The 25,763-nt window shown below is 41.7% G+C and overlaps 1 protein-coding gene across 3 annotated transcripts in view; it reads right to left on the bottom strand.

Moving 5' to 3' along the window:
- LOC126091950 (PR domain zinc finger protein 10-like) overlaps positions 1-25,763 on the bottom strand; it is a 239,838-nt gene that overhangs the window by 4,030 nt on the left and 210,045 nt on the right. For all 3 annotated transcript variants that reach the window (XM_049907287.1, XM_049907286.1, XM_049907288.1), the window contains 2 exons: positions 12,091-12,325; positions 11,026-11,123 (listed from right to left, as the gene is read on the bottom strand). In XM_049907287.1, coding sequence (XP_049763244.1) covers positions 11,026-11,123; positions 12,091-12,325 — 333 coding nt within the window. The remainder of the gene's footprint in view (positions 1-11,025; positions 11,124-12,090; positions 12,326-25,763) is intronic.

Raw genomic sequence — 25,763 nt, 5'->3', positions numbered from 1 at the left:
TAGCCATTCATGTAATGCCATCTAGTGTTAGAATTTATTTGCTTTGTAACAATTCAGGATTCTTGTTCAGTCTGCTCATGTTGGTTATGTTAATATCGCCTAACTATCTCACAATTAGAAGAATCATGCATATTGGTTTTGTAACTGCTTTTTTATTTCTTGTATAGTTACATGTAATCCTCTATTTTTGACAGATTATCTGATGATGACGTGTGCCAAAATGCATCAGTCTGGATCAATAAAGTCATTTTGTATTCAGTTTATGCTGTATCACCTTACAACCTTCTCAGCTTTCTACAGATCACGTAAGCAAAGAGTGTTGAACTTTTGGTTCAAAAAAAGAATGCACAAATGTCAACAGGCAAACGTTTGTAACAATTCTTGTGTATGTAAAAAGACTGATGTGAAAAGCATACAACAGCTTCCACCATCATACATTAGCAAAAGATATTGCCAAGAATCCGAAAAAATTCTGGTCCTGCATAAACTGGCTAAGAGGTTTAAAGGCTTTTATACAGTCACTCATCGAACAATCTGGTATGGCAATAGAAGGCATCAAAAGGAAAAGTGAAGTTTTAAATTTTGCATTTAAGAAATTACTCACATAAGAGGATTGTGCAAATATACCACGGTTTGACATAGCACAGACTTCTGTATGGAGAATACTGGTATAGAGAAGCAACTGAAAGAGTTGAAAACTAAGAAGTCACCAGGTCCAGATGGAATAACTGTTCAGTCTTACAGTGACTATGCTGCGGCAATGGCGCCTTACTCAGTTGGCATTTATCATGAATCTCTTGTCCAGCGCATAGCCTCAAGCTAATGGAGGAAAGCACAGGTGACTGCTGCTTGAAAGCATTCTGAGTTCAAATAAATTAATTTCCTTGAGACAGAAAAGCTTCTTTCTACAAATCAGCATGGATTTAGAAATCATCACTCATGCAAAACTCAGCTTGCTCTTTTCTTGCATGGCGTACTGCAAACCATGGATGAAGGGCAACAGGAAGATTCCATATTTCTACATTTGCAGAAAATGTTCTACAAGGTGCCCTACTGCAGACTGTTAATGAAGGTACAAGCATAAGAATGGATTCCCAGACATACGAGTGGCTCAAAGAATTCTTAAGCAATGGAGCCCACTACACTGTCCATGATGGCAAGTGTTCACAAGAGACAAGGGTATCATCACAAGTAACCCAGAGCAGTGAGACAGGACCTCTATTACTCTCTATATACATAAATGATCTGACAAGACAGGGTGAGGAGGAAATTGTGATTTTTTGCTGATGAAGGTATCACTGAGTGACTGTAGTAGGATAGAAGACAACTTGGACAGAAAGGAACTTTTTGTGACACATGGCAGCTTGCTATAAATGTACAAAAATGTAATCCTGTGGTGTCACAATACAGCAGGGGCGGGCAGGAATCCTGCACATGTGCGGTGCACTTGCACGCGTGCAGTTAACAGGTGTTCCGCGTGCACACAGGGGCAAGCTGGCCACCCGCTTATCTCCCATCCCCACCGTACCTTCTGTCCGCTCCTTCCTCTGTAATGCGTTTTGTTTCCTAGCTTGCTTTATTGAGTGAAAGAATAAGGTTAGTAGGAGTGCTTGAAAGAAATCATGGTTTGAAAGAGTACCTATTACCTACGACACGTTTTATTTAATTATTACAGGTGGAGTTTACAATACGTTTAATATCTGGAACAAAATTTCTACATACAGACAAACACAAACAGTTACGTAAATTTTCATCACTGATGTTTGCTCTTAACTGAGACTTATTAATTCAGCAAATGGTTTTCCAGCTCTCGCTATATCAAGCGCAGTCTTATAACTTGCACATACCGCTGGGCTATTATTGTTGTCGTCCTGAAAACTTGAAAACAGTGCTCCACAAAATGTTAAATCAGTTAGATGAGACACATGACGAGGGAAAGTCGCAGATCTCTCGTGACAACAGCAACTACGACAAATTCAAATGGGTCTGAGCACTATGGGACTTAACTGCTGTGGTCATCAGTCCCCTAGAACTTAAAACTACTTCAACCTAAGGACATCAGACACATCCATGCCCGAGGCAGGATTCGAACCTGCGACCATAGCGGTCGCGCGGTTCCAGACTGTAGTGCCTAGAACCACTTGGCCACTCCGGCCGGCCAACTACGACAGATTCATCTGGTATCGTCAGATCGCTCTTCTTAAGCTCAGTCAATTCCCCATCCGCTCAGAATCTGACAATAAATTGTACTCGTCCTTGTAAAATTTATTATAATGGCCTTCAATACTAAACTTCCGTTGACCAGCGAGAATACTGCCACATATTAAACATTTCGAATTTTCACGTTTTTGCACAAAGAAAAAATGATTCTCCCATTACTTTTTAAAAGGTAGCAAGTCTCCACTTCTCCATTTCTTGAAATACAACGTTCACTAAATAGTGCTCGCTTCGCATCAACGTCCGCAGCTTAGCCTGGCACTACACTGCCGCAACCTGCCGGCTGTCGCCACAGCCCCGGTCGACGCCTGCACGCGAGCAGCACACGTGCAGCGCTGTGCGCTCATGAGCCGCGTGCAACGTTTGCCCGCCCCTGCAATACAGCATTTAGTAGTGAACTGCTTGAAACAGTCATGTTGATTAAATATCTAGGCACAGGACTGTATAGCAGTATGAAATGGAGTGAGCATGTAAGAATGGCAGCAGGGAAGGCAAAGGATTGACTTTAGTTAATTGGGAGAATTTCAGGAAAGTGTAGCTCATCTATAAAGGAACAGCATATAGCACATTACTGCAACCCATTCTTGAGTACTGCTCTAGTGTGTGGGATGCTCACCAGATCAGATCAAAGGAAGACATTGAAGCAATTCATAGGTATGTTCCTAGTTTTGATACCAGTAGGTTTGATCACCAGACAAGTATTGCGGAGAGGCCTTGTGTAATCAAATAGGAATCTCTGGAGGGAAGACGACTATTGAGAAACTTTAGAGAATCAGTATTTCAGGTCGACTGCAGAACAATTCTATGCCACCAATGTACAATTTGCATAAGAACAACAAAGAAAAGATGAGTTCAGGCTAGTATGGAAGCATCTAGGCAGTCATTTTCCCCTTACTTCATTTGTGAGGGAAACAGGAAAGGAAATGGCTAGTAGTGATACATGATATCCTCTTGCCGTACACCATACGGTAGCTTGTGAAGTGTGTATAGTGCACAGTGAGAAACACATCAAAACTTAACTCTTTCACATACAGTTCTTTACATCATAGTAACTATCTTTGTGTGAAAATATTAAGCTGTGATGTGTTCTTCACCGTAATCTGTGTTCCAGACAGCTAAATTACCAACAAAAATGATTGTATTTCAACACATCATCTCAGTGGAACCCACAGCAAACAAAACTAATCACACTTCGGATCAACATAATGAACATGTAAGTCGAACGCACCTGATGAAGGCAGCATGCTGCCAAAATGCATATTAGTTAAATATTAGTAAAAAGTAACTGAAGCAGTAGAAATTACTTAATATATACATTGCCTTTAGTAAAAAATGTTTGTTCATTTATTGAAGCACACAGCATTTCAGCCCCCCTCCCTCAGCCACTTGTGCACCCCAATTTAACAATAACTGCAGGCTGCAATTAAAATACAAATCTGTTCGTAACTGCTTTGTTTGTAGCAGTTTGTTCCTTGCACTTTTTCATATAACAACAGAAGCAAAAATAGTTCCAACATTGGGACAACATTAATCGAGTTTTAAACACACTGTAACAGGAACAACTTTTGATGGACTTAAATCATAGAAAATATAATGTACACCAATAAAACAACATTTGTAGCTACAGAGAATTTTATCTGATTTTCAGTGGGTTGTACTACTGCAATCCTCCACTGATATTCATTGTAATCAGAATGAACTACAAGGATAACAGCCACAGAGATGGTAAACTACAGAATCCATGTTTTTGCACAGTGTCATTCACATGCATTGTTGTTGTTGTTGTTGTTGTTTTTGTTGTGGTCTTCAGTCCAGAGATGGGTTTGATGCAGCTCTCCATGCTACTCTATCTTGTGCAAGCTTCTTCATCTGCCAGTACCTACTGCAACCTACATCCATCTGAATCTGTTTAATGTATTCATCTCTTGGTCTCCCTCTACTATTTTTACCCTCCACGTTGCCCTCCAATACTAGAATATGCTCTACCAACCTATCCCTTCTCCTAATCAAGTTGTGCCACAAATTTCTCTTCTCTCCAATTCTATTCAATACCTCCTCGTTAATTATGTGATCTACCCATCTAATCTTCAGCATTCTTCTGTAGCACCACATTTCAAAAGCTTCTATTCTCTTCTCATCTAAACTATTTATCGTCCACGTTTCACTTCCATACATGGCTACACTCCATACAAATACTTTCAGAAACGACACCCTGACACTTAAATATATAATTGATGTTAACAAATTTCTCTTCTTCAGAAACGCTTTCCTTGCCATTGCCAGTCTACATTTTATATACTCTACTTCGACCATCATTAGTTATTTTGCTCCCCAAATAGAAAAACCCATTTACTTCTTTAAGCGTCTCATTTCCTAATCTAATTCCCGCATCATCACCCAATTTAATTCTACTACGTTCCATTATCCACGTTTTGCTTTTGTTGATGTTCATCATATATCCTCCTTTTAAGACACTGTTCATACCGTTCAACTGCTCTTCCAGGTCCTTTGCTGTCTCTGACAGAATTACAATGTCATCAGCGAGCCTCGAAGTTTTATTTCTTCTCCATGGATTGTAATTCCTACTTTGAATTTTTCTTTTGTTTCCATTACTGCTTGCTCAGTATACAGATCGAATAACATTGGGGATAGGCTACAACCCTGTCTCACTCCCTTCCCAACCACTGCTTCCCTTTCATGCCCCTCAACTCTTATAACTGCCATCTCATTTCTGTACAAATTGTAAATAGCCTTTCACTCCCTGTATTTTACCCCTGCCACCTTTAGAATTTGAAAGAGAATATTCCAGTCAACATTGTCAAAAGCTTTTTCTAAGTCTACAAATGCTAGAAACATAGGTTTGCCTTTCCTTAATCTATTTTCTAAGATAAGTTGTAGGGTCAGAACTGCCTCACGTGTTCCAACATTTCTATGGAATCCAAACTGATCTTCCCTCAGGTCGGCTTCTACCAGTTTTTCCATTCGTCTGTAAAGAATTCGTGTTAGTATTTTGCAGCTGTGGCTTATTAAACTGATAGTTCGGTATATTTCACATCTGTCAACACCTGCTTTCTTTGGTATTGGAATTATTATATTCTTCTTGAAGTCTGAGGGTATTTCGCCTGGCTCGTACATCTTGCTCACTAGATGGTAGAGTTTTCTTAGGCCTGGCTCTCCCAAGGCTGTCAGTAGTTCTAATGGAATGTTGTCTACTCCCATGCCCTTGTTTTGACTTAGGTCTTTCAGTGCTCTGTCAAACTCTTCACGCAGTATCATATCTCCTATTTCATGTTCGTCTACATTCAAGTACACCGCCCCTCTATATACTCCTTCCATCTTTCTGCTTTCACTTCTTTGCTTAGAACTGGGCTTCCATCTGAGGTCTTGATATTCATGCAAGTGGTTCTCTTTCTTCAAAGGTCTCTCTAATTTTCCTGTAGGCAGTATCTATCTTATCCCTAGTGATATATCACTTCACATCCTTACATTTGCCCTGTAGCCATCCCTGCTTAGCCATTTTGCACTTCCTGTCATCTCATTTTTGAGATGTTTGTATTCCTTTTTGCCTGCTTCATTTACTGCGTTTTTATATTTTCTCCTTTCATCAATTAAATTCAATATCTCTTTTGTTACCCAAGGATTTCTACTAGCCCTCGTCTTTTTACCTACTTGATCTTCTGCTACCTTCACTATTTTATCTCTCAAAGCTACCCATTCTTCTTCTACTGTATTTCTTTCCCCCATTCTTGTCAATCATTCCCTAATGCTCTCCCTGAAGCTCTCTACAACCTCTGGTTCTTTCAGTTTATCCAGGTCCCGTCTCCTCAGATTCCCACCTTTTTGCAATTTCTTCAGTTTTAATCTACAGTTCATAACCAATAGATTGTGGTCAGAGTCCACATCTGCCCCTAGAAACATCTTACAATTTAAAACATGGTTCCTGAATCTCTGTCTTACCATTATATAATCTATCTGAGACCTTCCAGTATCTCCAGGCTTCTTACATGTATACAACCTTCTTTTATGATTCCTGAACCAAGTGTTAGCTACTATTAAGTTATGCCCTGTGCAAAATTCTACCAGGCGGCTTCCTCTTTCATTCCTTAGCCCCATTCCATATTCATCTACTATGTTTCCTTCTCTTCCTTTTCCTACTATCGAGTTCCAGTCACCCATGACTATTAAATTTTCGTCTCCCTTCACTATCTGAGACGTTATATAATCTTTCTGAAAGTTTCCACAGGCTTAGGAGAGACAATAAAGGTAAAATGTAATGGTCTTTCAATGGTTATCAAGTTCATGAAAAAAACTGGGTTAGAGACAAGTAAATTTTCCTTATCAGTAAAGAAAAGAGATGCAACTGGTCTGAATCAGAAGTGCAAAAAAAATTTTATTTACTATTAGTTTAAGGTGAAAAAATTTCACTAAACACACAAGTCAACAAAAATAAAGGAGATAGCGCTTGAGTTAGCAATCTTTCTTTCTTCTTGACAGCTGACAAGTTTTAAGTATATACACACACCTTCTTTAGCCACAGTTAGTACCTTAACTCAAACTGCAGCTAGTAGTGTGTGTGTTTTCCACAAATCAGCTCTGAAGAATGGTAGTGAGATAAGTACAAATCTCTATTACTTCTATGGTACATCCTTCCACTCACCACTTAATTCTCTATTTGTGTGGTTGCCTGCCCTCATTATATATGTATACTATTGAAACAGAACTTATGTTATTTATGTAAAGTTAGTCTGGGAAGTTTTAACAGACTCTAAATAATCTAAGAGTAAGGGAGACAACACACTGAATAGTAGAAGCATCATAAATCTTCCACAGGCACACAAAAAGAATGAAAACTTTGCTCGCTTTCAGATGAGTCCTTTAACAAGCTACAGCTAACATTCTCTCTCTCTCTCTCTCTCTCTCTCTATCTATCTATCTCTCTGAGTACAATCTCTAGTGAAAGCGGATGTTACACGATGATCAGCAATGAACAAAAAAGGTCTAGGTCACCATCTGGCAGTAGAATGAGTGGAACTATAAGAATTAGCAAATACATTGTTGCAGGGAAATAAATGACAGTTTTTAACTGTCATGAATCCACATAATGAACTCTGTGGCCAGCTGCTGGCGGCAGGCTTTTGTACACAGTTTTTGCGCATTTTTTGGTGAGTAAACCTTCACGAATGCAATAGTTTTGCCATCAGAATTTCTTTTTTATGTATTACTGTCGAGAAAGGCATTCTTTGCCATGATTGCTTTACTTGCTACAAATGGAATAAAACAAACACGGATTGAGTATCCTAAATCCAGGGGTATGGTAAGACGAGGTGTATATAGGAACCTAATGACGCACTGTCGTTGGTAATCATTTATTTCTGAGTAAACATGCATACACCTTCACACATGTTGTTTTCTATTTGTATATTTAGCTAAGTGATGAAAGTTTATGCATATTTTGGTAGCACCTTTTGCTTTATTTTCAGCATGCCAGGGAGGAGAAATTGGGAATAAGTCAGTGAGTGAGTCCAATCACAAAATGTAGAAATGATTGGCTTAATTCTTATTCCTAGCTAGATGAAATTGCTTCTCTCATCACCATGTCACTCTAACAAATTCCTTTCAATATCAGTCACAGGCACCTTGTCACACCCATTCTCACAAAGTTCTGTAATTTCTCCAGATATTTCGGCCTCATCCCTGTCATTAATAGGGAGTATATGTCCCTGCCTTCATCCCTTCTTCCCAGCCACTATCAAAACTAACTACATCTGGCTTTCTGTTGCCATTCTGCCCATCTTCTGACAGTAACAGCCACTTTCAGAGCAACAGCTGCAAAAATAACTTTATCACCTGGACACAAAATACAGTATAAATGTAAATTTAGATAAAAATATGCTTGTGCAAGCAAGTGGCATGATTAAAACGTAGAGCTGAAGACATAAATCAGTACAGCAATAACATCATTCCGTAATAACTACATAAGAAGACATCAGCTACTTAATAATTAGGAACCTCATGAATTACCAACAATGTTACAAAAAGAAGTCAGACCTTCCTATTTAGTTTTCCCACCATGAATAATCCTGCACAAATCATGTAATCAGGTGATGTGAACCTGTCCGCAGCTCCAAACATGTACGCTTGGAGTACTGCTCCAGAGGACTACTCTTAGGTGGTGTGTGTTATACAAGTTTTAAAATATTATATAATTGTTATCTTTTTTCACAGCTGAAGGACCAACAATAAACTGAATATTATAAACTATTTTTTTTTTTATGAGAATCATTTGAAGGTTTGTGCTATGGCAGTCAATATAATAATAATGTCGTGTGACGAGGGCCTCCCGTTGGGTAGACAATTCGCCTGGTGCAAGTCTTTCGATTTGACGCCACTTCGGCGACTTGCGCATCGATGGGGATGAAATGATGATGATTAGGACAACACAACACCCAGTCCCTGAGTGGAGAAAATCTCCGACCCAGCCGGGAATCGAACCCAGGCCCTTAGGACTGACATTCTGTCATGCTGACCACTCAGCTACCAGGGGCAGACTACGGCAGTCAATAAGAGTTCTAGCAATAATTCTGGGATGATTATACAGAATTTAATTCCAACGCTATTGAAAAATCCTCAAGACTGGTGGAGCAGAAGGAGAAAGAGTTCTTCCTCAAATGTGTCCAGCAAGTTAACACTGATGTATTTTAATAGTAAAAGAGAAAGCAATATAGCTAGCATCTGCTGTTCCAAGATGAGTGGGAACTGGACAACAGCTTGAAAATTGTGATAAATTTTGAGGAAAGGCAACTACTCACCTCCAGATCAATAGGAGTGGTGCATCCATACATGTAAAAGGCTGCACGAACTACAATATTTAAGTATGCCTATGCATAATCCAATCTGCAGGTGAGTGGTTGTGTGACCTAATTTATGTGTACTTTATATCTTATCATGAATTTGGTCTATGAAAGTCCAAGGTTATTAAAAAGGCATTCAAAATGTTCTTGGTATGCAGACAAGTGGTGACACAGTTCATTTGTAAATCTGTATCATTAGTCCAGCTCCATCATTACTCTCAGTACAATAAAAAAAAATGTGTAATTGCGCAAAATAATTATGTCTCAACTTCAATCTCATTATTTGATGTATAAAAAAATCTACTCACCAAGCGACAGCACAACACACACATAAAAGACAGTTGTAATTGGCAACCTTTTGGAGCCAGTGGCTCTATCTTCAGGCACAAGGATTAAAGGGGAAGGAAGAGGAATGAGGAAAAGGAGTGGAGAGGTCTAATGAAAAGGAGTAGATTTTGGGAAAGTTAACCAGAACTGTGGGTCAGGGGAGACTTATCGTACGGGATGAGAAGGAAAACTGTATAATGCATATATATATACACACAAAAAAAGTAAGCAACCTCCACTGGAACATAATGGCTTGGATTCTTCATCATAAGTAATCGAAACATCTTCCCTTTAATGAATAATAATTTGTTTACATCACTTAAAATCATTGTGAGGAACAATTACAGTGAAAAAGACATTGTCTCGCATCTTGTTTTGGTTGTAGGGCACCACCGCCCGAAGGAAATTTCGACGGATGGGGAAACAAAAGGTGAACTCTAATGTAAAAGGTGTCTGAAGATGACCCTGTCGGTTCGACACTGGTAACAGCGCTGTTTAAATAAATAAATAGCTAGTAAAAAATGGCTAGTTGCTGCAATCTTCTGTGTAAGCGCCAACCTATATGTTTACCTATATGTTTTTCCATCTGTCTTGCTTTCATTTGACTGCTCTTTATAATAATGACTGTAAATAAGCATGCAAATGGCTTTCTGTTTGATGATGCATGGCTAAAATAGCCTATGAATAATCTCATTGAGGATCTCACTATGGACCTATGGAACGGAAAGTAGAGAGCCTTGCTTGGCTCGCATGATTCCCCCGTCTGACCAAAAGTGATTTTCTTTTTCTGGGCACATTCTCTTATATCACGAGTGTACATCAACAAACTAAGTGCAATGGACAAGCTATACATGAACCAAATCTCTGCCACATCAAATGAAACATTTGGGTTTATTTTAGACAGCTTTGGTGGGGAGACTTCAAGAGTTCAAAAGAAAAAATTATAACCACTTGCATAATGTCATTTGTCAAATCCAAAGACTTTTATTTTATGGTTCTTAAATGGCAGAGGTATCCAAATACGTTACATTTCCAGAAAATAAGGTCTCAATAAACACGTTGAAATGTTGTGTAATATGCATCATTAATCAAAAACAGGCAAATATTTTTACCGCACCAAGTATTACTCCAAACATAAGTAGAAGTTTGCTTTTTTAGAGAATATTGCAGTGTGTTACAGTGAAAGCAACATTAGACCACAAGCTGGCAGGCCTTTCTGAAGTAGTTCAACATATAGGACACTGTGTACGAGTAGCCTGGTTGATGAACTGGTGAGCAGGCAATGAGAAGTGACATTTAGGCAGTCAGTAAAAGAGTTTTACCGCAGTTGCAAATAAAATTAAATAATGAAACAATATTTGGTCAACCTGGATGTTACAATTGGCCTACTACATGCTACTACCATGAGGTAACTAATTACTACAGTCACTTCATTCCCCATTTGCATATTTCATCACTAACTTTATGGACCATATACACAAGTTTATTTCAATATTGCTGTCACAAGATATAATTAATTCTTATTTGAATATAATATTCATAATTGCCTCACCTCAGTTTCTTTACAACTCCCCATGGCCCCACCCACCATAAACAAGCAACTGTGTATGAAACTGGAAATGTTACATACCTTGAATGCCCTATCTCTGAGAGCTGAGGCATCAATTATAATTCCAGACTCTTGTAATTGCTGCAGATCTTCTGCAGTAGCTGCTATCTCATAATCACCTGGAAAGCATGATGATATTTTTATGGTCAGTGTGACAATAAAATGCATTAATATGAAACATTAACAATGATCAACCAACAAATAAATAAAAACAATTTAATTATGGACAGAACTGTACCCCAGCAGATTAAAACTGTGTGCTAGACTGAGACTCGAACTTGGGACCTTTGCCTTTCGCGGGAAAGTGCTGCAAGGTTCACAGAACAGCTTCCGTGAAGTCTGGAAGGTAGGAGACGAGGTACTGGCAGAACTGAAGCTGTGAGGATGGGTAGTGAGTCATCCTCGGGTAGCTCAGATGGTAGAGCACTTACCCACAAAAGGCAAAGGTCCTGAGTTCGAGTTTTAATCTGCCAGGAAGTTTCATATCAGTGCACACTCCGCTGCAGAGTGAAAATCTCATTCTCAGAACTGCAACCCATTTATTGCCTCACAGGATTCACTGAGTTAAATACTGAGAATGATTATATCTCAAACTTTTGAAGAAATAACTTGCAGCACTCAGAGTTCACATATGGAAAGGGTGTGTGTTTCAGTTGCAATAGAATTAGAGAAGCACTCGACTATCATTTAAGTTCCAAAAGCAGCCACCACATACAAAACAATTTTCTTTGTATCATCATCATCATCATCATCTCCCATTAATAATAAACCACGTATAACGTAAAATGCTTATCCCAACATCGAGTCACACTTTCCAGATTATGAAGTCATTCATTCATGTTGTGGCATACATAGAAAGAATCAAACAAACTCTCATATAGATGATACAGTTTTTATACAGAGATAAATATTATGTTTTGTTGAACATATTACAGCTTTGTAAAACATTCCCTCCAGATACTTCTGTTAGCCTGCACCAATGAAACAATTTTACAATTTTTCAATTCAAAAATTAGAAAAATGAAAGATATATACTGAATTAAGGCTGTATGACCAATAAGGATGCTTTAACTGTAAGTTACTTACCAGGAACTATATTGATGACATTATCAACCAAAAGATCATCATTACTGGTGTGTCCATTGTCTGCATCAACAGTGTCATCGTGGTCTTGGACAGAATGGTCTTTCTTGGTCAATGCTAACTGTGAGTAGTTGTCAGCTGTGGAGTGTTGTGGACTGCGGCTACTGCCTGATCCTGATTGAGCAGGACTAGGAGGATTTCCAGATGATGATGAGCTGGTTCGCTGACCACGTGGCAGCTGAAGAAGTTCAAAATTGGTTTTGTTACATCAGTTGTGTAAGTAAGTGAAAAAACCAAGCCAATGGTTGGCATATGCTAGGCAAAGGATGTTGCTTGAGCTTTTTCCAGCATGAGTAATAGTTCACTTAGTCAATTATTGAAGTACGGCATTTCCATCCACAGTCCTTTTCAGATGGCTCCACATGTTATGGTTGCACAAGGCAACACACTGTTCTACATTATAAAGTGACAATGTGGTGCAGCACAGCATTCCGAATATAATGATATTATGTTAATTTATCTAATCGAAGAGTGACGATTGCCACGGCTGAAAATACTTTTATTTGTGGTATCTGATGGTTGGATTGTTACTCCAGCTCACAGAAGCAAGGCATACCACGACATTGATTGTGATGTCACAGAGGAGAGACAAAGCTTAGCTGTCAAAGGTTCAGAGCTGTAGCCCATGAACATCTTACAGATTTAATGTAGTGACATATCAAAGTATGTTCACAAATTGAAACAAAGGGTTGCCTTATATATCTTGTTGAAACTGAAAAATTAAATCAATATAGTTGCAATCATTAAGAAGTGCTTTCAATCATTTAGTATAGAGTTGAAGAGAGATATGAGTTCCAGCATAGATATAGCTCCAATAGTGAGGAAGTCCATATCAAGAAATACACAGTTCCTCTGAATGTTGAATTCAGAAGCAACAGTTCAGAATTCTAGAGTCGCAGAGCTCATAATCTGAATGAACACACTCTACACAACTCCAGTGAAAACTCTTCATTCTGGTGCCCCAGTGCAGTATCCAGACAATATTTGTGATGGAAAATCAATGAAATCCAAATAAGAAGAGTCTATTAAATACAAATCAAGTAGAAATTAACTTTTGAAGAAAGAATTTTCAACAAACATTGCTGCTGTTCTTAGAAACATGTTCAATACCCGAAATTACAGTGAAGCGCACAGGCCATTGTCGGCACTGCATTTAAAGAGATTTAAGAAGGATTAACTTTGTTGATGGGTAGTCATTAAATCCACGGACAACAGTTACATCGAAGAAAAGTTTATAAAATTTATGAATCTGAAGACTGGTGGTCAAGATCTATCAAATGACTAAAAGTGCTTTATTGGTCCCACAAGTACGAAACAGCACTGAGCAATGACAGCAGCAGCCGCACCTCTACCGACTGTAGCCCAGTTCACCCAGTGCAGCGATCCAGCTTCCTGCTGACACTGCACCACAGTGAGCTACTCGAGCATTGTTTGCTGTCCTGTGTTAAATCCTATCTGAAGGAGATGACTAGTTAAAAGAGTATATTTGCAGTTGAAAGATCGTTTTAACAGTATTAATCTGACAGCAGTAGCAACCTGAAGCAAATTACATGTGGTAGTTGTATACCTGTGCCGACCAGAAATATGGAACAACATACAAAAGAATTTAAATATGTTAGATACTAAGCCAGATGCAAATAAAACTGAATTAATGGAACAATTAAGGACCCAAGGTGATGAACTACGAGTGGAATTACAAGTCTACCATCAAAAACTTAAAGAACTCATTAAGGATTCGTATAAAGAAAACTTTAATTACAATCTACTATTCTACAAATATCAAAGGATTTACAGTTTTTTATAACTGTACAATCTGATTTTGCTGTAAATCCATTAATTAAGGGTTTCGTTTAGTTGGATATTGAATCAAAACAAACCTTAGACCACAAGTTTCAGAATAAATATTTCGAAACAGGATACAGATTTATGTAAGGTAGAAGTCTGGTATTCATTTTGACACTTTGGTGGAGGGCAATAATGATTTATCCGAACTAAAGATAAAACAAGATGTTGAGTTATCTATTAACACATCTCTTTCACCTGAAGTTGTAGTTAATATAACTCTTTGGGAATGATTATCAGATCTTAATCCACATTTATAATTACACTGGTGGTCCACACGTTACAAAATTTTGCCAGATTTCAGTTGTCTATTAACTTTTGATGTTAATTTACATGATACATGTGGTGTTTTAATAAGATTATGTATTAATAACTCAAGATTAGTATTCAATGAAGTAGCTAGTTACAAAAAAGACGAGTCAGATTTAACTGTACTATATTTCAACTTCATGGTCTGACAAATATTAATTTTAAATATTTTTTGTAAGTTTAGAGAAAGACAAAAAGGTGGATTTGAAACAAAAGACACATCACCTCGTGCATATATTAAGAAAACTGAAGCATATGGGTTGACTGACGCATCCGGGACAATGTCTTGGGCACTCTTTGGATGTCACAGGCATGCACGAATGATAGGTTTGTGATACATGTAAAAAATGCATAGTGATGCCTGTAAGGTTCCCATTTATCCACCTCAGGGAAGTTCGTCAGCTGCAATAACCATAAAAATTGAACTTTGTCAATTACAGTGCCATCTACAATGAATGGAAAAAAAGTCCTTGGTAGACCCAAGGCTTTTTGGTGAAGAATCTGGATCTGAAATAAAAATCAGGGAAAGGGTTTCCACTTGAAAATAAAAAGGTTGACCCCTCTCCCATGGGGGATGGGAAGGGAGTTTCAAATTTTTTAAATAACCTAAACACTGCTTTTAGGATTGAGGACACATTTTTACCTACGGACTTCTTATTTTTGTCTTTGTAACCATGTTACTGGATACTCTGTAGCTAGCTGGGTTCAGTTTTTGTTCGACTTAATTTTATTTGATATTTACTCTGGACACTCAATTCAGCCATGGTGGTTAACCCTTCTTGTTGGACGGCAATGGCCAGATGCCCGGGTTTTCCCAACCACACAGCCAGACCATGCATTTACCTGTCTGTCATTGTCCTGCAGTCTTGATAATTCTCATAGTCAGGGTGTCCACCAACCACTGAGGCTGAAGAAAGTGTGCTGTTAATTGTCACTCATATAAATAGGTTGGACTTCACGGAGTCTATGTTACATTACTGACCTGATTTTGTGAAAAAAACACACACACACACACACACACACACACACACACACACACACACACACATATATATATATATATATATATCGACCTGCCAGCGCTTTTGTTTGGTAAGTCTCATCATCTTTCTTTTTAAATATATTTTTCCCACGTGGAATGTTTCCCTCTATTATATATATATATATATATATATATATATATATATATATATATATATATAATAGAAGGAAACATTCCACGAAGGAAAAATATATCTAAAAACAAAGATGATGTGACTTACCAAATGAAAGTGCTGGCAGGTCGACAGACACACAAACGAACACAAACATACACACAAAATTCAAGCTTTCGCAACAAACTGTTGCCTCATCAGGAAAGAGGGAAGGAGAGGGAAAGACGAAAGGATGTGGGTTTTAAGGGAGAGGGTAAGGAGTCATTCCAGTCCCGGGAGCGGAAAGACTTACCTTAGGGGGAAAAAAGGACGGGTACACACTCGCACACACACACACATATCCATCCACACATATACAGACACAAGCAGACATATTTAAAGACAAAGAGTTTGGGCAGAGATGTCAGTCGAGGCAGAAGTGCAGAGGCAAAGATGTTGTTGAATGACAGGTGAGGTATGAGTGGCGGCAACTTGAAATTAGCGGAGATTGAGGCCTGGTGGATAACGTGAAGAGAGGATATATTGAAGAGCAAGTTCCCATCTCCGGAGTTCGGATAGGTTGGTATTAGTAGGAAGTATCCAGATAACCCGGACGGTGTAACACTGCGCCAAGATGTGCTGGTCGTGCACCAAGGCATGTTTAGCCACAGGGTGATCCTCATTACCAACAAACACTGTCTGCCTGTGTCCATTCATGCGAATGGACAGTTTGTTGCTGGTCATTCCCACATAGAATGCATCACAGTGTAGGCAGGTCAGTTGGTAGATCACGTGGGTGCTTTCACACGTGGCTCTGCCTTTGATTGTGTACACCTTCCGGGTTACAGGACTGGAGTAGGTGGTGGTGGGAGGGTGCATGGGACAGGTTTTACACCGGGGGCGGTTACAAGGGTAGGAGCCAGAGAGTAGGGAAGGTGGTTTGGGGATTTCATAGGGATGAACTAAGAGGTTACGAAGGTTAGGTGGACGGCGGAAAGACGCTCTTGGTGGAGTGGGGAGGATTTCATGAAGGATGGATCTCATTTCAGGGCAGGATTTGAGGAAGTCGTATCCCTGCTGGAGAGCCACATTCAGAATCTGATCCAGTCCCGGAAAGTATCCTGTCACAAGTGGGGCACTTTTGTGGTTCTTCTGTGGGAGGTTCTGGGTTTGAGAGGATGAGGAAGTGGCTCTGGTTATTTGCTTCTGTACCAGGCCGGGAGGGTAGTTGCGGGATGTGAAAGCTGTTGTCAGGTTGTTGGTGTAATGCTTCAGGGATTCCGGACTGGAGCAGATTCGTTTGCCACGAAGACCTAGGCTGTAGGGAAGGGACCGTTTGATGTGGAATGGGTGGCAGCTGTCGTAATGGAGGTACTGTTGCTTGTTGGTGGGTTTGATGTGGACGGACGTGTGAAGCTGGCCATTGGACAGGTGAAGGTCAACATCAAGGAAAGTGGCATGGGATTTGGAGTAGGACCAGGTGAATCTGATGGAACCAAAGGAGTTGAGGTTGGAGAGGAAATTCTGGAGTTCTTCTTCACTGTGAGTCCAGATCATGAAGATGTCATCAATAAATCTGTACCAAACTTTGGGTTGGCAGGCCTGGGTAACCAAGAAGGCTTCCTCTAAACGACCCATGAATAGGTTGGCGTACGAGGGGGCCATCCTGGTACCCATGGCTGTTCCCTTTAATTGTTGGTATGTCTGGTTTTCAAAAGTGAAGAAGTTGTGGGTCAGGATGAAGCTGGCTAAGGTAATGAGGAAAGAGGTTTTAGGTAGGGTGGCAGGTGATCGGCGTGAAAGGAAGTGCTCCATCGCAGCGAGGCCCTGGACGTGCGGGATATTTGTGTATAAGGAAGTGGCATCAATGGTGACAAGGATGGTTTCTGGGGGTAACGGACTGGGTAAGGATTCCAGGCGTTCGAGAAAGTGGTTGGTGTCTTTGATGAAGGATGGGAGACTGCATGTAATGGGTTGAAGGTGTTCATCCACGTAGGCAGAGATACGTTCTGTGGGGGCTCGGTAACCAGCTACAATGGGGCGGCCGGGATGATTGGGTTTGTGAATTTTAGGAAGAAGGTAGAAGGTAGGGGTGCGGGGTGTCGGTGGGGTCAGGAGGTTGATGGAGTCAGGTGAAAGGTTTTGTAGGGGGCCTAAGGTTCTGAGGATTCCTTGAAGCTCTGCCTGGACATCAGGAATGGGATTACCTTGGCAAACTTTGTATGTGGTGTTGTCTGAAAGCTGACGCAGTCCCTCAGCCACATACTCCCGACGATCAAGTACCACGGTCGTGGAACCCTTGTCCGCCGGAAGGATGACGATGGACCGGTCAGCCTTCAGATCACGGATAGCCTGGGCTTCAGCATTGGTGATGTTTGGAGTAGGATTAAGGTTTTTTAAGAAGGATTGAGAGGCAAGGCTGGAAGTCAGAAATTCCTGGAAGGTTTGGAGAGGGTGATTTTGAGGAAGAGGAGGTGGGTCCCGCTGTGACGGAGGACGGAACTGTTCCAGGCAGGGTTCAATTTGGATAGTGTCTTGGGGAGTTGGATCATTAGGGGTAGGATTAGGATCATTTTTCTTCGTGGCAAAGTGATACTTCCAGCAGAGAGTACGAGTGTAGGACAGTAAATCTTTGACGAGGGCTGTTTGGTTGAATCTGGGAGTGGGGCTGAAGGTGAGGCCTTTGGATAGGACAGAGGTTTCGGATTGGGAGAGAGGTTTGGAGGAAAGGTTAACTACTGAATTGGGGTGTTGTGGTGCCAGATTGTGTTGATCGGAATTTTGAGGTTTTGGAGGGAGTGGAGCTGGAAGTGGGAGATTGAGTAGATGGGAGAGACTGGGTTTGTGTGCAATGAGAGGTGGTTGAGGTTTGCTGGAAAGGTTGTGAAAGGTGAGTGAGTTGCCTTTCCGGAGGTGGGAAACCAGGAGATTGGATAGTTTTTTGAGGTGAAGGGTGGCATGCTGTTCTAATTGGCGGTTGGCCTGTAGGAGGATGCTCTGAATAGCCGGTGTGGATGTGGGAGAGGAAAGATTGAGGACTTTTATTAAGGATAGGAGTTGACGGGTGTGTTCATTGGCTGAGTTGATGTGTAGGTGAAGGATTAGGTGGGTGAGGGCAATGGATTGTTCAGTTTGGAACTGGTATAGGGACTGATGGAAAGAAGGGTTGCAGCCAGAGATGGGAACTTTAAGTGTGAGGCCTTTGGGGGTTATGCCAAATGTCAGACAAGCCTGAGAAAATAGAATATGTGAGCGTAATCTGGCTAGGGTGAAGGCATGTTTGCGGAGGGAATGTAAATAAAACTTAATGGGATCGTTGTGGGGGTGTTGTGAGAGTGACATGGTATTAGAAGGTGGAAAGTTTAACATGAGGTTGAAATGAAAAAGAAAGATAGAAATATATGGGGAGAGAGAAAGGTGAACTAGAAAGCAATTGGAGATCTGGTATGAAAAAAGGCGAAAAAGTGTTGGTTAAGTTGATCTTGTATTGAACTTGGGTTGGTAGACAGCGATGTGCAAAAAGGTTAGGTGGTTGTGTTGCCGCTAAATCACGTTAAAGGACGGAGAAATTCGGGAAAATTTCGAGAAAATTTCGAAAAAACGTATTAAAGGAGTGGTGTTGTGGTGGAAGATTACGAAAATGGGGCTAACAATTGTAGAAAAAATGACATTAAAACCTGTGGGGAGCGGCTAAAATGACGTTAAAGGACGGAGAAATTCGGGAAAATTTCGAAAAAACGTATTAAAGGAGTGGTGTTGTGGTGAAAGATTACGAAAATGGGGCTAACAATTGTAGAAAAAATGACGTTAAAACCTGTGGGGAGCGGCTAAAATGATCAGTGATGTGCGAAAAACGGAAGTGGAAATAAAGTTAAAGTTATTAGAACTAGCCGAAATGGTTGTTAAATACGTGAAAGCAGCTGTTATTGAACTAGAAACGGTGGATTTTATAGCAGCGGTAGTGTTGAAAGCGGAAAATAAAATCTTTTGGTTATGGTTGGGAAGTGGGTTACGTATTGTTGAGCATATTTATGGCGGGATAAAATTGTATGGTAGATTACGGTAAAAGGGGAAGGTGAATACAAAGTGAAACTACTGGTAAAAACAGAAAGAGAAAATAAAGAGAAAAAAGAGAAATAAGACGACAGGAAAGATTTCGAAATGCAAAGGCGACAATAACAAACGTAATTGTTGGGTTCAAATTAATGATATGGTTATAATAGAAGGAAACATTCCACGAAGGAAAAATATATCTAAAAACAAAGATGATGTGACTTACCAAATGAAAGTGCTGGCAGGTCGACAGACACACAAACGAACACAAACATACACACAAAATTCAAGCTTTCGCAACAAACTGTTGCCTCATCAGGAAAGAGGGAAGGAGAGGGAAAGACGAAAGGATGTGGGTTTTAAGGGAGAGGGTAAGGAGTCATTCCAGTCCCGGGAGCGGAAAGACTTACCTTAGGGGGAAAAAAGGACGGGTACACACTCGCACACACACACACATATCCATCCACACATATACAGACACAAGCAGACATATTTAAAGACAAAGAGTTTGGGCAGAGATGTCAGTCGAGGCAGAAGTGCAGAGGCAAAGATGTTGTTGAATGACAGGTGAGGTATGAGTGGCGGCAACTTGAAATTAGCGGAGATTGAGGCCTGGTGGATAACGTGAAGAGAGGATATATTGAAGAGCAAGTTCCCATCTCCGGAGTTCGGAGAGGTTGGTATTAGTAGGAAGTATCCAGATAACCCGGACGGTGTAACACTGCGCCAAGATGTGCTGGTCGTGCACCAAGGCATGTTTAGCCACAGGGTGATCCTCATTACCAACAAACACTGTCTGCCTGTGTCCATTCATGCGAATGGACAGTTTGTTGCTGGTCATTCCCACATAGAATGCATCACAGTGTAGGCAGGTCAGTTGGTAGATCACGTGGGTGCTTTCACACGTGGCTCTGCCTTTGATTGTGTACACCTTCCGGGTTACAGGACTGGAGTAGGTGGTGGTGGGAGGGTGCATGGGACAGGTTTTACACCGGGGGCGGTTACAAGGGTAGGAGCCAGAGAGTAGGGAAGGTGGTTTGGGGATTTCATAGGGATGAACTAAGAGGTTACGAAGGTTAGGTGGACGGCGGAAAGACGCTCTTGGTGGAGTGGGGAGGATTTCATGAAGGATGGATCTCATTTCAGGGCAGGATTTGAGGAAGTCGTATCCCTGCTGGAGAGCCACATTCAGAATCTGATCCAGTCCCGGAAAGTATCCTGTCACAAGTGGGGCACTTTTGTGGTTCTTCTGTGGGAGGTTCTGGGTTTGAGAGGATGAGGAAGTGGCTCTGGTTATTTGCTTCTGTACCAGGCCGGGAGGGTAGTTGCGGGATGCGAAAGCTGTTGTCAGGTTGTTGGTGTAATGCTTCAGGGATTCCGGACTGGAGCAGATTCGTTTGCCACGAAGACCTAGGCTGTAGGGAAGGGACCGTTTGATGTGGAATGGGTGGCAGCTGTCGTAATGGAGGTACTGTTGCTTGTTGGTGGGTTTGATGTGGACGGACGTGTGAAGCTGGCCATTGGACAGGTGAAGGTCAACATCAAGGAAAGTGGCATGGGATTTGGAGTAGGACCAGGTGAATCTGATGGAACCAAAGGAGTTGAGGTTGGAGAGGAAATTCTGGAGTTCTTCTTCACTGTGAGTCCAGATCATGAAGATGTCATCAATAAATCTGTACCAAACTTTGGGTTGGCAGGCCTGGGTAACCAAGAAGGCTTCCTCTAAACGACCCATGAATAGGTTGGCGTACGAGGGGGCCATCCTGGTACCCATGGCTGTTCCCTTTAATTGTTGGTATGTCTGGTTTTCAAAAGTGAAGAAGTTGTGGGTCAGGATGAAGCTGGCTAAGGTAATGAGGAAAGAGGTTTTAGGTAGGGTGGCAGGTGATCGGCGTGAAAGGAAGTGCTTCCTACTAATACCAACCTATCCGAACTCCGGAGATGGGAACTTGCTCTTCAATATATCCTCTCTTCACGTTATCCACCAGGCCTCAATCTCCGCTAATTTCAAGTTGCCGCCACTCATACCTCACCTGTCATTCAACAACATCTTTGCCTCTGCACTTCTGCCTCGACTGACATCTCTGCCCAAACTCTTTGTCTTTAAATATGTCTGCTTGTGTCTGTATATGTGTGGATGGATATGTGTGTGTGTGTGCGAGTGTGTACCCGTCCTTTTTTCCCCCTAAGGTAAGTCTTTCCGCTCCCGGGACTGGAATGACTCCTTACCCTCTCCCTTAAAACCCACATCCTTTCGTCTTTCCCTCTCCTTCCCTCTTTCCTGATGAGGCAACAGTTTGTTGCGAAAGCTTGAATTTTGTGTGTATGTTTGTGTTCGTTTGTGTGTCTGTCGACCTGCCAGCACTTTCATTTGGTAAGTCACATCATCTTTGTTTTTAGATATATTTTTCCTTCGTGGAATGTTTCCTTCTATTATAACCATATCATTAATTTGAACCCAACAATTACGTTTGTTATTGTCGCCTTTGCATTTCGAAATCTTTCCTGTCGTCTTATTTCTCTTTTTTCTCTTTATTTTCTCTTTCTGTTTTTACCAGTAGTTTCACTTTGTATTCACCTTCCCCTTTTACCGTAATCTACCATACAATTTTATCCCGCCATAAATATGCTCAACAATACGTAACCCACTTCCCAACCATAACCAAAAGATTTTATTTTCCGCTTTCAACACTACCGCTGCTATAAAATCCACCGTTTCTAGTTCAATAACAGCTGCTTTCACGTATTTAACAACCATTTCGGCTAGTTCTAATAACTTTAACTTTATTTCCACTTCCGTTTTTCGCACATCACTGATCATTTTAGCCGCTCCCCACAGGTTTTAACGTCATTTTTTCTACAATTGTTAGCCCCATTTTCGTAATCTTTCACCACAACACCACTCCTTTAATACGTTTTTTCGAAATTTTCCCGAATTTCTCCGTCCTTTAACGTCATTTTAGCCGCTCCCCACAGGTTTTAACGTCATTTTTTCTACAATTGTTAGCCCCATTTTCGTAATCTTCCACCACAACACCACTCCTTTAATACGTTTTTTCGAAATTTTCTCGAAATTTTCCCGAATTTCTCCGTCCTTTAACGTGATTTAGCGGCAACACAACCACCTAACCTTTTTGCACATCGCTGTCTACCAACCCAAGTTCAATACAAGATCAACTTAACCAACACTTTTTCGCCTTTTTTCATACCAGATCTCCAATTGCTTTCTAGTTCACCTTTCTCTCTCCCCATATATTTCTATCTTTCTTTTTCATTTCAACCTCATGTTAAACTTTCCACCTTCTAATACCATGTCACTCTCACAACACCCCCACAACGATCCCATTAAGTTTTATTTACATTCCCTCCGCAAACATGCCTTAACCCTAGCCAGATTACGCTCACATATTCTATTTTCTCAGGCTTGTCTGACATTTGGCATAACCCCCAAAGGCCTCACACTTAAAGTTCCCATCTCTGGCTGCAACCCTTCTTTCCATCAGTCCCTATACCAGTTCCAAACTGAACAATCCATTGCCCTCACCCACCTAATCCTTCACCTACACATCAACTCAGCCAATGAACACACCCGTCAACTCCTATCCTTAATAAAAGTCCTCAATCTTTCCTCTCCCACATCCACACCGGCTATTCAGAGCATCCTCCTACAGGCCAACCGCCAATTAGAACAGCATGCCACCCTTCACCTCAAAAAACTATCCAATCTCCTGGTTTCCCACCTCCGGAAAGGCAACTCACTCACCTTTCACAACCTTTCCAGCAAACCTCAACCACCTCTCATTGCACACAAACCCAGTCTCTCCCATCTACTCAATCTCCCACTTCCAGCTCCACTCCCTCCAAAACCTCAAAATTCCGATCAACACAATCTGGCACCACAACACCCCAATTCAGTAGTTAACCTTTCCTCCAAACCTCTCTCCCAATCCGAAACCTCTGTCCTATCCAAAGGCCTCACCTTCAGCCCCACTCCCAGATTCAACCAAACAGCCCTCGTCAAAGATTTACTGTCCTACACTCGTACTCTCTGCTGGAAGTATCACTTTGCCACGAAGAAAAATGATCCTAATCCTACCCCTAATGATCCAACTCCCCAAGACACTATCCAAATTGAACCCTGCCTGGAACAGTTCCGTCCTCCGTCACAGCGGGACCCACCTCCTCTTCCTCAAAATCACCCTCTCCAAACCTTCCAGGAATTTCTGACTTCCAGCCTTGCCTCTCAATCCTTCTTAAAAAACCTTAATCCTACTCCAAACATCACCAATGCTGAAGCCCAGGCTATCCGTGATCTGAAGGCTGACCGGTCCATCGTCATCCTTCCGGCGGACAAGGGTTCCACGACCGTGGTACTTGATCGTCGGGAGTATGTGGCTGAGGGACTGCGTCAGCTTTCAGACAACACCACATACAAAGTTTGCCAAGGTAATCCCATTCCTGATGTCCAGGCAGAGCTTCAAGGAATCCTCAGAACCTTAGGCCCCCTACAAAACCTTTCACCTGACTCCATCAACCTCCTGACCCCACCGACACCCCGCACCCCTACCTTCTACCTTCTTCCTAAAATTCACAAACCCAATCATCCCGGCCGCCCCATTGTAGCTGGTTACCGAGCCCCCACAGAACGTATCTCTGCCTACGTGGATCAACACCTTCAACCCATTACATGCAGTCTCCCATCCTTCATCAAAGACACCAACCACTTTCTCGAACGCCTGGAATCCTTACCCAGTCCGTTACCCCCAGAAACCATCCTTGTCACCATTGATGCCACTTCCTTATACACAAATATCCCGCACGTCCAGGGCCTCGCTGCGATGGAGCACTTCCTTTCACGCCGATCACCTGCCACCCTACCTAAAACCTCTTTCCTCATTACCTTAGCCAGCTTCATCCTGACCCACAACTTCTTCACTTTTGAAAACCAGACATACCAACAATTAAAGGGAACAGCCATGGGTACCAGGATGGCCCCCTCGTACGCCAACCTATTCATGGGTCGTTTAGAGGAAGCCTTCTTGGTTACCCAGGCCTGCCAACCCAAAGTTTGGTACAGATTTATTGATGACATCTTCATGATCTGGACTCACAGTGAAGAAGAACTCCAGAATTTCCTCTCCAACCTCAACTCCTTTGGTTCCATCAGATTCACCTGGTCCTACTCCAAATCCCATGCCACTTTCCTTGATGTTGACCTTCACCTGTCCAATGGCCAGCTTCACACGTCCGTCCACATCAAACCCACCAACAAGCAACAGTACCTCCATTACGACAGCTGCCACCCATTCCACATCAAACGGTCCCTTCCCTACAGCCTAGGTCTTCGTGGCAAACGAATCTGCTCCAGTCCGGAATCCCTGAAGCATTACACCAACAACCTGACAACAGCTTTCGCATCCCGCAACTACCCTCCCGGCCTGGTACAGAAGCAAATAACCAGAGCCACTTCCTCATCCTCTCAAACCCAGAACCTCCCACAGAAGAACCACAAAAGTGCCCCACTTGTGACAGGATACTTTCCGGGACTGGATCAGATTCTGAATGTGGCTCTCCAGCAGGGATACGACTTCCTCAAATCCTGCCCTGAAATGAGATCCATCCTTCATGAAATCCTCCCCACTCCACCAAGAGCGTCTTTCCGCCGTCCACCTAACCTTCGTAACCTCTTAGTTCATCCCTATGAAATCCCCAAACCACCTTCCCTACTCTCTGGCTCCTACCCTTGTAACCGCCCCCGGTGTAAAACCTGTCCCATGCACCCTCCCACCACCACCTACTCCAGTCCTGTAACCCGGAAGGTGTACACAATCAAAGGCAGAGCCACGTGTGAAAGCACCCACGTGATCTACCAACTGACCTGCCTACACTGTGATGCATTCTATGTGGGAATGACCAGCAACAAACTGTCCATTCGCATGAATGGACACAGGCAGACAGTGTTTGTTGGTAATGAGGATCACCCTGTGGCTAAACATGCCTTGGTGCACGACCAGCACATCTTGGCGCAGTGTTACACCGTCCGGGTTATCTGGATACTTCCTACTAATACCAACCTCTCCGAACTCCGGAGATGGGAACTTGCTCTTCAATATATCCTCTCTTCACGTTATCCACCAGGCCTCAATCTCCGCTAATTTCAAGTTGCCGCCACTCATACCTCACCTGTCATTCAACAACATCTTTGCCTCTGCACTTCTGCCTCGACTGACATCTCTGCCCAAACTCTTTGTCTTTAAATATGTCTGCTTGTGTCTGTAT

This window comes from Schistocerca cancellata, chromosome 7, assembly GCF_023864275.1.
Source record: "Schistocerca cancellata isolate TAMUIC-IGC-003103 chromosome 7, iqSchCanc2.1, whole genome shotgun sequence".
Taxonomy (NCBI): Eukaryota; Metazoa; Arthropoda; class Insecta; order Orthoptera; family Acrididae; genus Schistocerca; species Schistocerca cancellata.
The sequence above is the reverse complement of the archived record's forward strand: the minus strand, read 5'-3'. Positions and strand labels throughout refer to the sequence as shown.